We start from the raw sequence: 15919 nt of genomic DNA on the forward strand, positions 1-15919 counted from the left end.
TTCTATTCAAGCTTATAGGAATGAAGAAGCAGAAAGAAAAGGCATCCTGGCCTTTTTCTGCCAGTATAGTCTGCACTACTGTATGTTACAAAAACATGGATTCACTTGTCAGAAATATTCTAAATTTAGCGGTGAAAATGTAAAAATAGTGCCATGAAAACATGAGGAGGCATGTTGCTCACCAGAAGGGAGGCTGATCCTATTACCATCCTTAAGTTTCAACCGGCTCTTCCTAAACTTGCCCTTTCGTTTCTTAACTTGGGGTTTCTCTTGACAGAGCTGGTGAATGATGATGTTCAGCTCCCTCTCCAGGATGTCAATCTCCCGTTCTGCCAGCTCCTGTTCACGTCGCCTCAGCAACTCCTCATGATTCTTCTGCTGCACGGCAGCACGGGTCAGCTCCTCCTCCCATGAGCGTAACTCCTAGAATAAAAAAAAGAGATGCTGAGGGCAACACCCTTACTCGGACAAAAAAACTTAGTATTATACATCTACAAGCATGCAGCTGGCATATAGTCAAATTACAACCCCACCCCATTATAAAGAAAGAAAGAAACAAACAAACAAAAACACACATTTTCTTGTGTTGCAGCCTTGGTGTTAATAAAACTAAAATGAGGCAGCTGGGGTAAAACCATGGGTGTGTGTATATGATGGGGGAGAATTTGTGTAAATAATATTTTAGTAGAATGCGTATTTGCCAGTTCATACACCTAAAATACAGCAGTGATGGAACAAAAATAGGAAAAAAAATATTGGGGGGGGTTAATCAACCTATCTATCTATCTATCTATCTATCTATCTATCTATCTATCTATCTATCTATCTATCTATCTACTGTTCCCTCTCACAAGCTTTTTGCCATGTTGTCTAGGTGTGTTTAGGATAGCTGATATCATCCAGGTAGCCAAGCAGGGCTTTCTGCATAACCTATCCCTTGTTATCTCTGTGGCAATCTAGGTGATAAAGAACACCACAATGCCAGGCCTGATGTCCCAAACACACTTTCAATTATTGTTCTATCCATACTTCCAATGCTTTAGGTGAGCACTCATCCTTGTGGCAAATCCAGCCTCTACTATATGTCACACATTTATCAGACCTGACCACCTCCCATCTGCAATAATGTAATTGATGTCTGTCAGTCACTCCCATTCCCCTTGGCCATCTCTTCCAACACTTCGGTTACTACCGATCATGGGTTGTCTAGGTCACAATCACAGCTTAATATGGTCATATTTTAGTTCTGCATTTTTGAGATGAATATAAAAAATAGTACAGTTTTGTACCTACCATAAATGTAGATGTTCGAGTGCTCATACAGCTGCAGTCATTACAGATGGGTTATCCTGCCGTCAGGCGGGTCCTCGGTCGGCCGAATTCCAAAGTCCAGGTCCGGCGCCGGCCGCCATCGCCCCCTCCCTGACGTCAGCGTGGCAGGGGTACAAAAGAGGCAGCCGACGCCATTCTCTTCAGTCTTTCCCGCCCCAGATGTCAGGTGCCCCCAGAAGGAAGGCAAAACAAAAATTTATGCAAACATGCAATGATGATAAATCAAAAAACAGTAGTTGCAAGCAAATACACCATAAAAGAAAACCCAAAAAAGGTTAAATGATAAGGTGTTTGTCATAAGGCCTGTCCTAAGAGGGGATGGAGGGAGGGTAACCTGGACTGCAGCTGTATGAGCACTCGAACATCTACATTTATGGTAGGTACAAAACTGTACTATGTTCATCGTGCATACAGCTGCAGTCATTACAGATGGGTAGAATCCCAAAGCTAAGTAAGGGTGGAAGGCACTAAGAGGAACTAGGAGGGGCTTGGATGCCCTGCAGGACTGCTGTGGCAAAGCCCGCTCTAGATTTTGAGTATAGTGGAAGGTGGTAGTGCTTGGAGAAAGTGTGCACTGAACTCCAAGTAGCTGCTTCCAAAATGTCCTTGGTAGGGACCCCCCTGAGGAAAGCTGCAGAGGTAGCTGTAGCCCTGGTGGAATGGGATCTGATGTATACAGGCACAGTTTTTCCATGAAATGAATAACAAAAGCATATGCAGTAGGCTATCCATTTTGAAATTGTCTATTTGGAAATAGTCTTTCCCTGAGCACCTGTAGCATAGGACACAAAGAGCTGCTCAGATTTCCTGAATGACTTTGTTCTGTCCAAGTAATAATGAAGTTGTCTGTGAATGTCCAAGAAATGTAGTAGTCTCTCCCCTTTATTCTGTGGATTTGGATAAAAGGTAGGTAAATGAATAGTCTGATTCAAAGCTACACTGGATATTACCTTTGGCATGAAGGTAGGGTTGGTTCGTAAGGAAACTCTGTCCTGATGGAAAATGATGAATGGTTGCACAGCCATGAGGGCCTGTAGCTCCGAAACCCTGCGTGCTGAGGTAATAGCCAGAAGAAAGGCTGTTTTCCACGACAAGTATTGTAGCTCTGTTGAAGAAGCCGGCTCAAAGGGAGGCAGGGTCAGCTTTTCCAGTACGAAGTTGAGGTCCCAAGCTGGGACTGGTGGTTTCCGTGGGGGGTTTATATTTTTTGCCCCTCTGAGGAACTGCCTTAATAGAGGATGTGAGAATAAAGGAGGATCGGTATTGTATTGTGCAGAAATGGCTGAAGCGTGGATCTTGATGGAGGAGAAGGAAAGGCCACTGTTCAACATCTCAGCTAGGTATTGTAAAATTTGAGGTATATTTATTACCCAAGGATTCTGGCCCTTTTCTTGATTCCGGGAACAAAATCGTTTCCATTTGGCAGAGTAGGCTTTTCTAGTAGAGGGTCTTCTGGCCTCCAAGATGACATCCAACACCTCCTTGGAGAGGAGAGTCTGTTGGGAAATTAAGGTATTCTCCATGCAGCTAGATTCAGGGTTTTGAGCTGGCTGTGAAGGGTTTTGTAGTTGTGCTGGGACAACAGAAGAGGAACTAGAGGTAGGGTCCATGGTGGTGAGTGTGTCAGGCTCTTTAGGAGAGGATACCAGTGCTGTCGTGGCCAGTCGAGCAATGAGAATCATTTTTGGCCTCTCTGCTCTGGCTTTTAATAGAACTTTGGTCAGCAGAGGAAGAGGCGGGAAGGCATAGACTGTCAATGTTGTCCAATTGAAAGAGAGTGCGTCCACTTTCCAGGCCTGTGGGTGATAGGTCCTTGAAGAGAATTTTTCCAACTGGTAATTTCTGTGGGTAGCAAACAGATCTATGTCTGGCTGTCCCCATGCCTGAGTTATCTTTGAGAAGACTTGAGGATGCAACTTCCATTCATGTGGGTCTGTCATATTTCTGCTTAAGTTGTCTGCCAGTGTGTTTTCCTTCCCTGGCAGGAATTGTGCCTGTAGTTGAATTTGTAATTTCAGTGCTGTGTTCCACAGGGTCATGGCTTGCCTGCACAGGGGGTAAGAATGAGTTCCACCCTGTTTGTTTACGTACCACATGACTGTGGTGTTGTTTGTCCTTATCAATAGCTGTCCTGGATGGAGTAGGTCTTTGAAGGTCATAAGAGCATCTTGCACGGCTAGCATCTCCTTTTGGTTGATGTGTAGGTGCTTCTCTTTAGGGACCATTTTCCCTGAATGCACTGATCTGCCATGTGTGCTCCCCAGGCGTAGTCTGAGGCGTCCGTTGTGATGATTTGAGTTGCTTGAGGTAAACAGAAAGGGAGACCTGTGTTTCTTTGGCATGCTTGAGCCCACCACAAAAATTCCTTTTGAAGGCATGGAATGAGTGGTATAATTATTTCCAAGCTGTGGCTGTGTTGAGACCATAAGTTTTTTAGGTACCATTGTAGTTTCCTCATATGCAGCTTTGCACATGGTATTGGTAGGATGCAAGATGCCATAAATCCCAGAGCCTGCAGGACTTTCCTTGCAGTTAGTCTGGTGAAAGTTGCCATTTTGTTGAAGTATTGAGACAGTTGCCCTTGTTTGTCTGGCGTGAGGTAGGCCATCTGGGTGGTTGTATTTAAGCTTGCACCCAGGAAAATTATCTGTTGAGAAGGTATTAGTTTTGATTTCTTTTTGTTCACTGTGTATCCCAGGTAGTTTAACAGTTTTATTACAAATGCCAGATGCTGCAATAGAATGACCTTGCTGTCTGCTTGGATCAGGCAGTCGTCCAGATATGGGTAGATTTGTATTCCTTGTTGTCTGCAGAAGGCAATTACTGATGCCAGGCATTTCGTAAACACTCTGGGTGCAGTAGATAAGCCAAAGGGCAACGCAGAGAATTGGTAATGGGTTGAACCTGCAAGAAATCTGAGGTATCTTCTGCAATCTTGTCTGATAGGGACATGCAGGTATGCCTCCTTGAGGTCCAACGTTACCAGCCAAGACTCCTTGCCCAGCATGGGAAGAAGCTGCTGTAATGTGAGCATCTTGAATTTTGGCACCTGTAGATATGTGTTTAGGATGGATAGGTCTAAGATGGGTCTCCAATCTTTGTCCTTCCTTGGTACCAGAAATAGTCTGGATTAAAACCTTGACCTTGTTCTTTTGCAGGTACCTCTTGAATTGCTTTCATATCCATGAGAGCGGAAATTTGTCTTTGTGCCTCTGCCCATTGATTTTGTGGCAGGTTTGGCAAGCCTCTCACTTTTGGAACGGTGTGAAAGTGGGACCTGTAGCCTCTGTCTATAATCTCGAGGATCCATTTCTCCTTTGGAACAATGTGCCAGTTTTTTGAAAATAATGCCAGTTTTCCGCCCAAAGGTGCTGCCATTATAGCTTTGTTTGGCAGGCATAGGGGGAAGTCATTGTGTCTGTTTTCTAAATGACTGTGATCTATCTTCTCCACCTCTTGGGGTTGGTGCTTGCCACTGTCTAGCCCTGTAAGATCCTTGAGGTTGTCCTCTACCCCTTGGGCATCTGTATCTGCCCCTTTGAGGTCTGTCCGTGGCTGGAAAGGACCAATTTTTGAAGGCCAGTTTCTGCTGAAGCGTGGAGGTTGCACCTGCAAGAAATCTTTTACTGTCTGCATAGATTTCGCTTTTTCCTCCATTTTCTTTAGTACCTCCTCAGCTTTAACACCAAACAATACATCTTTTTGAAGTGGTGCATCTAATAACTTTGCTTTGACATGATCTGGTAAGGTTTGCTCTTTGAGCCAAGCATGCCTACGTATGACAGACCCCGTGACAGCAGCTCTACATGAGGCCTCTAAAGCATCAAAACCACACTGCAAGGTACGTTTACCCACTTGCTCTGCTCCATGCAACAAATCCTGCAACTCTTTCAAATCTGGTTGTTCTGTTTGTGTCATTTTGCTTTTTAGCTGAGATAACAAAAACTGTTGGTACTTTAACATATGGAATTGACAGTTTAATGCCCTCATGGTTAAAGTGGCAGATGTATACACCTTTTCCCCACCTTTCTAATGCTCTGGAATCTCTCTCTGAAGGTAAAGGGTTTTTAGCAGTAGAGGCCTTTATCCCCTTGGGACCCTGTGAAATTGTTTCTGGGTCAGCAGTATGGCTTTTATAAAGGAACTGGTGAGAATCAGGAACCCGGTAATACCTGTCTGGTTTAACAGGGGCTGGAGGTAAAGAATCTGGATTAAGACTGGCTTCATGTACACATCATCCAAAATAGCTAAAACAGGAGGGATAGCCAGGGGCCTATGCTGGGGGAGGAGTAAAAATTCCCTGAGCCTTTTCTTGGAATCTGAGTAATCCTGGCCTTCCCAGTGGAAGTGCTCCCTCAATGTATGCAGGGTTTCCCCAAAAGAGTAGTCCTCAGGGGGGGGAGACCGAGGGAATAGACTCCTCAGCATCAGAGTCTTCAAAAGGGAATAGGCATAATCCTGGTCCTCAGAATGGTCTGAGGTAATAGAAGCCTGGTCCGAGGAAGGGGAGTCTTCCTCCAGTCTAGGTCTTTTGTCAGAGGGGGGTTGAGAACCCCTGATGAGAGTTATTAAATCCTCAGCCATTTTAAGCATCTGTTTTTTAGGCATGGGGCCTTGAGAGGAGGTCTGAGGACCCTGTTTTTTAGTTTTCATGGCAGCTTTAGATTTAGTGAGGGATTTAATAGAGAAGGTGGCAGGCCTGAAAACGCCTTCAGAAATGGCAGGCCTCACTAAATTTTCAGTTTCCCCACCAAGAGTGGCGTCGGTATCCGCAGTGGGAATGGAGACCGAGGAGCCTGCGACCTCGGGTACTGAAGTCACCGGTAAAATAGGTTAATCGGTAGTCAGGGGCTGTGTAGGTGCCTCGCTGAGAACCGGAGAACCGGTAGTCGGTCTAAGCGTGGTCTCAGTACTCGGTGCAGACCTCGGATGTCGGTCCTTGTCTTTGTGTTTTTTTGCTTAAAACTGGTGTCGGTGTATCCGACGACATGATATAATTAAATTTTTTGCCAAAATAATGAAGGGCGAACTCCGCCCGGCGCTTAATAGTGCGCTTGTTGAACCTAGCACAAAAACGGCAGGCCGAGACGTCGTGGTCTGGACCTAAGCAAGGTATACAGAAAGAGTGAAAATCCTTATGAGGTATTTGCTTCCCACAAGAAATGCAATTATTAACTTTGTCTGACATCGGTCTGAGGCAAGAAAAGTTTCCCCAACGGGGTACTTAGCTTTAAAGAAGATTTCAGCTGAAATACTTTCGTAAATCTCAGGAGCTGGCCGACCGGCACTTGCAAACTGCTTCTGCTTGGGGTACCGCGCGGCAAGAAAGACTAAAGAGAATGGCGTCGGCTGCCTCTTTTGTACCCCTGCCGCGCTGACGCCGGGGAGGGGGCGACGGCGGCCGGCACCGGACCTGGACTTTGGAATTCGGCCGACCGAGGACCCGCCTGACGGCAGGATAACCCATTTGTAATGACTGCAGCTGTATGCACGATGAACATCTTTAGTTTATAAATCAATGAAATATAAACACAAATGTAAATAAATGCATATACTGTAAAAGGAAGATGAGACTTAGTAAAACTACAGATTACTACTTTCACCTGGCAATCCTGACACAACACAATAAGATTTGTAGTGCACTGTGACTTATCAAAATGTTTCTGGAGAAACACAACTTTGTTAATATTGCAGAAGAAATAAATCTACAATTTGGCCAAATAAAATATGTCAGGATGGGTGAAGTTGCTTAAATAGGTTATAGTGATGAAGGGTGGTTAGGTGGGTGGGGGGGTCATCAGGCTGCTCTAACGCATAAAACAGTTAATCTTTTTTAAAAAGGAAATTTTCTTTAGTAATGAGTTTGCTTTACATGGTGGAATTTGTTGTGTTGTGAGTTTCAGCAAAAACATTTGTAGATGCCTTTCCAAATAGACTTCACTCAACATATGTTTATTGGATATTTTGATTTTTGGCTATGATAGATCACTTAGCTTGCTGTTTAAATTCATAACCTAGACCACAACTTATTCTATCCACACACATTGTACAAAACATTATCTTTTTAAACTGCCACTGGGAAAAGTAACTAAAATATAACTACTGGGTTGGAGTTCTCCTGGAAAACTAATATCAAGAAAAAAATAGTGTAGACAATGCACTTGATTCCAAGAGTCCAAGCCATTCACAGTTTTGTTTAAACTGCTATTACAATCTGCAACTGTAAGAAAAAAATATTTGTGTCATATTTACTGTTCAGTATTTTTTGCAAAAGTAAAACTTTAACGCTAATTTTAGGCACTTTCTAATGTAATTCCACATGACCTTGGACCTCCACTGAAAATAGGTACCTGTTGGCCCAGTGGACCTTCCCAGTAAACAAATGCAAATAAATAAATAAATAAATGGCAAGTTTAACACAGAACAGTTTTAAATGTGCTGACTTCAAAGATACTCTCCATTCATCCAGTCTAAAAAAAAACAGCCTAAGACAACAGAAAGCTGTTCCACAACACGAAATAACAATCAATAATATGAAAGAAACCTAACTGTATGCAAGGAACAATCCCCTTCTCCTCTTCCTGCTCTCCATATATCGAAAGTAATAAAATATGGATTACATTCAATAAAGAGAGTTAAATATTCTACTTAAGATAACAACAAAAACGACAATTCCCTAAAGGAAGAAGGCCTAGAAGGTATCAGTTTTATAAAGCTGTCCGAAGGTAATGGAGTATCATATAGCAGTAGCTACCAAGCCACCTGCCTGACAATACTGAGAGTGACAGTACCAAATGATAGACAGCCATTGGGTTAATAGAAAAATATCCCTCATCCAGGACCGATATCAGTCACTCAAATAACATTATTACTAGTGCATTTTAAGCAGTCATCCAGAAAGGAAAATCATCAGCTCTCATGACTGAAGGCTCCCATGTCTTAGGTCAATCATGATAAGGGAACAGATAAAGTAGCACTAGCACAAGTTCTGGGAATCTTCAATGAAATGAACTGAGAAAATGAAATAAGGAGGTATTCTCTGTTCCAGCCCCATCTGTCTCCTTTTTATGGGTGAGCAAGCCATAGGTAGCTCAAACCAAGTTAGAGCTTGAGTACAAGTTCAGCTCAGGCTCGTGTTCCAGCAAGATAACGAGACAAGCCTTTAAGTATTTGACTGGACATGCAGGTTGTGTGTGGTTTCTGTTAGGTCAAGTCTCACCAAAAAAGCCTTGTGGTTGGCTGATATGCAGTGAGGGGGTGGTATCAGTGACTCTGCTGAGAACAGCAGTTGTTTGAAAGACAGGGAGAGAGAGAGAATAATCTGTTAGTGTTAGCACTGGATTAAACGCTTTTTGAAGCTGTTACTATTTTAAAAAGGTCTGTAGTTTGTTTTCATTTCCATTCTCCTGGAGGATGACAAGGAGTGCCAAACTGAAATAAGACTTCTGTGTGGCTACAAAAGGAGCCTGATCGAGCCAAGGGAAAGGATTTTTTTTAAATATTCTGACTTACAATAAACTCAGTACACACATTTCAATTTATTTTTATAATTTCAAGACAGCAGCCACTGTTATAAATGCATTCTGCCTATGAAAAACATTAAAACAAGTTGTCGTGTTTTTAATTTACCCTCAGATTATCTACTTCTTGACAAACCTAATGCTCAGCTTAAGAATTTGTGTGTGTGTGTGTGTGTGTGTGTGTGTGTGTGTGTGTGTGTGTGTGTGTGTGTGTATGCGTGAGGCACAAGAAATATGTCATCACTCAATTTTGAACATGAGTGGAAAAATAACCTTACCTGACCTATTGTTTCTATCGGTCTCTATAGGAAAGGAGCAACGGGGGAGTGTTAATTAGCACTGCTACAGACTGAGTAAAATGATCAGGTTTATCCGAGTCAAGTCAGTCATCTTGTACCTGCAACTGTTTGCTCTATCCAAAGGAGTTCATTCTTGTTTTTGCAATTGTTGCTGTTGCAAAGTAGTGGAAGAGTACAATTTTTCTAGTTTGCTTGACAAGAAATGCAAACAGATGTCTTCTGGAGAGTGCAACATTGAACTAGACAGATATATGGATTGGGAACTGGTAAATATTAGCAAGGAGAATTTGCTATGCATGTAGCACAAACTAGCTACTGCAGAAGTAATGAGTTCAGCCATGTAACCAAAAAGGTATCCCCAACAAAACTCATGCAGACAGAAGGATACTCAGAATGCTGCATTCCTGTGACTGTGTTTAATGGGCTTTGTCAGTACCCCCTACTGAAGTAAAAGAAAGAGGAAACATTTGCTTGGCCTAATCTGTCCAAAGTGTCATCCATTCATGCCAGCAGATACCAATCAGAGGCAATACATTTACTTAATGCTTAAATGAAAAAAAAAATGTATGTTTACTATTCGTTTTATTTAGCAAATTTCAGTGATAAAATACAGTTGTGTACAAACTTACCATAATAATAGATCTCCAACTTATAACTGTTGCAGCATTCCTTACAAGAGGGATATCCTGGCAAGGATAGCCATATCCAGACAGCATACCAAAGGCCTGGGCCCTTCCAAGCCCCATATGTCAGATGTACGTCCAACATCTGAGGCATAAAGTGCGTAAGTGACAAGCGTCAAATCCCCAGAGCTGAACTGCATCAGGAAAACAGAAGCAGCAAAAGAAGAAAAGAAATATGGTACATGTACATCCACAAAGAAGGTAAAAGAAGACCCCCCCCCCAGAAATTTCCATAGTAGACTTGGCTGACAACACAGTGGCCTTATGCAGTCTTCTTTGGCTCAGACAGTCTTGGAGTGTCTCTGTGCTCTCTCTAATGGTCTTCGGCTTTAAATATGCACAGTAATGACAGAGACATAGTGCTCAAGTTCAAACAAAATAAATTATGGGTATCGAAATCATTATGTGCAATATGCATCCCACACAAGACAGCTAGAAACTTTTAACATCTGACATCTATACTTAATGACCAAAAAGTTACAGTAGGTATAAACATGTACAATATAATCAAAGACAAGAATGGTTCCTCAATGGGGTACTTCTGAAAACTCAGGAAACCAGGTCAAACTGATGATCGCTAACACAGTATGCATTGATCTGCACTTGTACTGCTATAAAAAAGAGGCAAAGATGGAGCAGGAGGTGATTCCTCTTATATCACTGATGTGTTGACATCCAGATGGAAGAGCGTTTACCCTGGCAGGAGGGAGAAAGTTGCAAAGCTCTGGAAGTCTTGAAAGACATTGAGTCTTCTGCAGCAGAAGTCTCAAGAAGTTATCAGTTTCCATCAGTGGATAAAGTGAGAAACACCTTGCTTTTATGCTACACATCCTTAATTTTAAAATCATGACACTCACTTTTTTAAAATAAAAAAAAAATCCTAACTCATAACAGTTTGTGTAATGAGATCCAGTCATTATGTTAATGAAATAATTAATCAGACTCAGCATTTATCAAACAGTGAAGTTAGGGAAGCCAGACATGTTGTAGAGGATGGCCCAAGTAAGTTGGAAAATGGCATCCTACCATAACTATGGGGTCCTGCAACTCCAAAATAAAATAAACCAAAATTCAATCTAAATAACAAAATTCAAAACTCACATTTACACTATTAACCATTTTTTGTGGGGCCTTGATATAGGGAGCTGCACCCCGACACACCTACTACTTACATATATAAACTTCAAGATCACTATACCTCTGAGCAGGAGAACTAGAGTAAAGTTAAACAGATTAAGGAAAAGGTATCACTGTAGCTCTAAGAAGGCAAAATACTGTGAAGAACCGCAACCGTAGATTTAGTAGCTACTCTTCCCATCTGCACTTAAGTTCCACTATTCTAGGGATCACAAGGATGGCCCTCAAAAACTCTGCTGTTCTAAGGATCATAATTACAGTCCTTGGAATTTCAACAGGCACACACTGAAAATCTGGTTTGATTAAAACATTAACTGCATTTTTTTATGGAATAAGGAAGGTGCTGAATAATCAGGAACTCTCTGTAGTTTGTTGCAAATAAATACTAAATGAAGAATGTACTAGTCAATTATCTTAGCTATTTTACAGTAGGTAGGTAAATATATGCTTGAGAGTAGAGGCTCATTCTATACACTGCAACATAACATTTTTTTTGTGAGGGGAGGCTCAAAGCATCTTTATGTTTTAAAGAAAAAATTACCTGTTTGCATTTTTTTCGCTTGTTCTAGGACCTTAGTCTTGTAAATTTGTTTGCAGTTGTGGAAAGATTGTGAATTACTACAAGAGCTTAGCATCGTTTATACATTATAGTGTACTTCTATCTCCATAAATTACTTTTAAAAGCTAGCTGTTTGTATTTTGAACCCTATCTGTGGCATTAGTCTTGTAGTTTCAATTGTAGTTGTGTCAGAACTATGAACTACTGCCAGATTTCAGCCTCATTTAAGTAATTCATTACTGCGTGGAGACATGCGTGAATGGGCGTACCTTCGTTGAAGGTTGTGCGTCAGGCCTGGCAAGCCGGTACGTAAAAATCAACTGCCAATCATTAGCGAACCGGAGTTCCGCTGTGGTGACCCCTAACCGGGAAAAGCCAAAAGACACAAACAAAACTTTACCATAAACAGTGTTACTGGCAAATTTCTGCTTAGTCTGGTGCTTCGCTCTGTAGTAGTGACAGTACTGTAAATTCTCCTGCAGGATTGGTGCTTCATTGCTTTTACAGCAGCTTACATTTCCGTTTTGCTGCCACAGTCTTACAATCTGCTTAGCATTTACCCACTTAAAGCTGCTTTTCAGTGCATTTCTATTTATTTTGCTACTGTTTTCCCATTCTTTGTGTCTTCTCCTGCCTTTTCTGAGACATTAAGCTGCAGTTTCTGCAATTCTAACCTACCTGGGGTCACTGACCTATATTAGAACTCCAGGACTAGAACTACAATACTGGATTTATTTGAATGGGTCCATCTCTAGCTAGTCTGCTTCTTGCAGATTGAAGTTTGCTCCAACCCTCTCACTGTTCACCTGTTGCGGTGGTTTTAAAAGGCTGTCTCTCTGACTTCTACCCCTTATGGCAATCTGACTTAAAAAAGTCCCGCCTTCCCCTCTTTCATTGCTATTATCTTTAGTGCAAGCCATTTAAGCAATTTTCCCAGCCATTGTTTTCCATAGATTCATAACACTGAGTGCCTATCCAGCAAACCAGAATTGCTCTTCAGTAAACGTTCTTTACTACAAATTGTCCCCAACTCATTTTCACAGATCCCCCATCTGTTTGGCACCCTCAACACACTCTTGAGAGGGTCATGAATTAATCTTGCTCTGTCCATGGAAGATAAATGTATTTTATTGTTTTGCATTTCAGGTAACCATTTTAAAGTGCTACTGTTTTATTTTGTCTTTAGTTGTTGAATTTGCATTTAAAATCATTTTAAGGACTCCCAATACTTCAAATCAACTTTTCCAGATTTTAAGTTGTTTTGTGGTAGCATTACACTCACAAACAATCTTTTTGTGTTTTTACATTAAGGGGACTGGGATATTCCATCTGGTGGCTGCAGGTGGTGACTTGCCCCTGGATTTACTATTCTTCCGTGCAGGACTAGCTTAGTCCTGCATGGAAGCGGCCGTTTAGGAGCAGGATGGCAGCGCGCCATGCATATTAATGAAGGTGTGCTGCCTGAGCTCCTAATCTTCCACGGACCATTAAGAGTGCAGGGGGGAGTGTCTGAGAGCAGAGCTCTCAGAATATACACGCCCCTGTAATGAGGAAATGAGGAACAGCAGAAAGTCCTAAAAGAATGAGCGAGACCGCTCATAGGTGTACGCATACCCCCAGCAACATCCCCCCATGTGTACAAGAGCAATAGTTAACACAAAAATATAAAGATACTTTTTTTTTATGAAAAAGATTAAATGTAACTGTAGGTGCGCAGGTTTGCCTATTGCTTAGCTATGGTTAATGCAGCTAAAATGGCAGAAGAGGATAAAAAGCAAGATATATGCAAATGAAGCAGTACAGCAATAGTGTAGTGGGTAGAGCATTCGCCTTACGAGCAGTCATTCCTGGTTCGAGTCCCACTGCAGCACATTCCATTTTCCATGTCAAATCATTTTATGACCAATATTTTTAGTTGCATAACCTACTAAATAAGATATATTTGTGAAATGGAGTACAGCATTACATGCAGATGTGAGGTGTCAATGTCATAATGTTGCAAAGTACACAGATAATCATATGTACACAGGAATCAGGGATACAAATGGAAGGTAAAATGTGTAATGAATGACAACTCTATACAGCTTCCAAATCCCACACCTTCCAAATAACCATTATACATTACTGTCTAAATTAGTGAGTGGTAAGCAGGAGTAACCACTAGTAAGCAAGTGCAAGCACTATTAAACAGTTTTAAGCGGGAGTAAGCATATGTAAGCGGGTTTAAGCCCATTTGCATGGGGGTAAGCAATGCGCACACAGGTTAAGCAATATTGAAGCTAACTCTTTGTAAGCATATTTAACCGGAGGTTAGCATTCGTTACCCTCGCACAAACCCGCTTACAAGTGCTTAAAAGTGCTTTAATCACTCTGTATGCAACAGCCGCTGTTCTGGCCAGAAACAAAATAAACAGCTTTTGCAGGTCTTGAACCCAGGACCCTGTACACTATAGTCACAGTAGTCAACCACTAAGCCATCACAACAGTACATAAGATTGAGGTATCACTAAACAAATCCTCACTATAGTAAAATCAAACTGAACATGTAAAAGGAATCTATATACAGTCTTATGTTCTATAACCTACTACATAACATAAATATGTGAACTGGAGTACTGCAGTAAGCCTCGATGTGTGGTGTAATTGTAATAAAATGTTGAAGTCCCCTAATAAACACAAGGACCCTATACAGTGTACGTACACATGAATCATGGACACCAGACACATATATAACATGTAATGAATAATAAATCAAAGCCAAAAAGCAAATAGAATGCAAATTAAACATTAAGCAACACTAAGCATTGCACAAGCCAGCTTAGTAGGTGTAAGCAATGTGTAGGCCAGCTAACTCAATTCCCTTTAAACAATGCCAACCTTAGGTAAGCAGGTTTGCCCATAGCTCAACCTTTTCAAAACCTTCCAATCACGGCAAATTGTGGGAAATTGGCCCTATTTAAACCCAACAGGTGGGAACACATCTCATAACTAGCTGTAGCTTCCCCTTGCAGGCACCATGTCTGGAATGGGAGAGGGTGTGCATTTTCGGGTGTAACGCTGCGGCATCCAGGAGTCCAGAGTCATGGCAGTACTCCTTGTCAAAGACCATGAGCAGATATTGCTGCAGGGCCAGTACTAGGGTTCCCAATATAAAGCGGAAGCCTGGGACCATCTTGCCCATGACCTCACCAGTGCCACTGGCATACCCCTAACTGGTGAGCAGGTCCGGCATCACTATGCCGACCTGAAACGGTGAAATGTGGATCTCTTGGATCAGTGGATCCAAGAGGCTAGGACAGGGGAGGTCCCAGACGTGTGTAAGTATCACTCTACTACCTGTTTAATAATTGCCAGCTCATGTATATTATGGATAGGTATGGCTAAATATTCCTCTTATGTCCTTCACAGTGGCAAGTGAGCAGGCTGCGAACCAGAAGGCCCATGGATGTTGCTTTGAGAGGTTGTGACACGAGGCAGGTTAGTAATACTCTTGCATGTACTGTCATAGGAAATAAATCTAAAAGTATTAGTAAGTTAATTGCCTGTACAAAACCTGTATTGTTTAAGGCAAGTACTGAATACACCAGAGAATATGTCAGGAAGAGTCTCATATAGGTTGTATGTAAATAAAAACATAATAGCCTGTCAATAAAAGTCTAACTGCTGGACTGCATGTGCTTACTCTGGTATCATATGGTAATGTAGATTTGCAATCACATAATAGTACTGTTGTATTAAGCACCATTACCCACACTCTGCAACATAAATAAAATGTGTAGGAATGTCTGTATATGACTGGTGTAATCCCCAGAGAGACATAGACAGAAAACAGTGAAAAGACAGACAACAAAATCCAATTAGCACACTCAACTGAGACATGAACTGTTGTATTTTTAGCACACACAGCCATGGTTCGAATCCTGGGAGTGGTAGTAGTCTGCATACAGAATCATACCCCACAGCTGTACAGATATGTCCAGAATCTCCAGTAAATTTGCCCATATCTGCTGCCTGTCACTCTGCCCCCCTGGGAAATCAGTGTGATGATCCCAGACGTACAAGGTTGCAAACAAGAAATACAACCGATTGTCACACATCTGTAAGAACAAACCTGTCACTCTAGCAGCTCCCCAAACTGTTATGAGAGTAATAAGCCAAGTATGTCCCATCTACACCTCAATGTTGTCAAGCTGTGACCAGAGTGTGCACAGTAACAGAGTGAGATGTAAGTGCATAACACTAATGTGAAATCTGGTACTTTGTGTGGCAACATTCAGGTAGTGCTAACAAACATTGCTCCCACAGGTCCGTCAGATACAAACACTGTGCCCAGAAATAAAGCTTGATAGCCTGTAATGGTACTGTTTACTTTGGTATTGTATGGCATTG

At 41.9% G+C, this 15919-nt stretch overlaps 1 protein-coding gene across 1 annotated transcript in view; it reads right to left on the minus strand.

The window, feature by feature from the left end:
* The window catches only part of MAP3K9 (mitogen-activated protein kinase kinase kinase 9), a 1255777-nt gene that overhangs the window by 471719 nt on the left and 768139 nt on the right, over window positions 1-15919 (minus strand). The window contains exon 6 of the mRNA XM_044073971.1: window positions 183-423. Coding sequence (XP_043929906.1) covers window positions 183-423 — 241 coding nt within the window. The remainder of the gene's footprint in view (window positions 1-182; window positions 424-15919) is intronic.

Source organism: Protopterus annectens, chromosome 6.part0 (assembly GCF_019279795.1).
Source record: "Protopterus annectens isolate FY-2018-M chromosome 6.part0, PAN1.0, whole genome shotgun sequence".
NCBI lineage: Eukaryota > Metazoa > Chordata > Ceratodontiformes > Protopteridae > Protopterus > Protopterus annectens.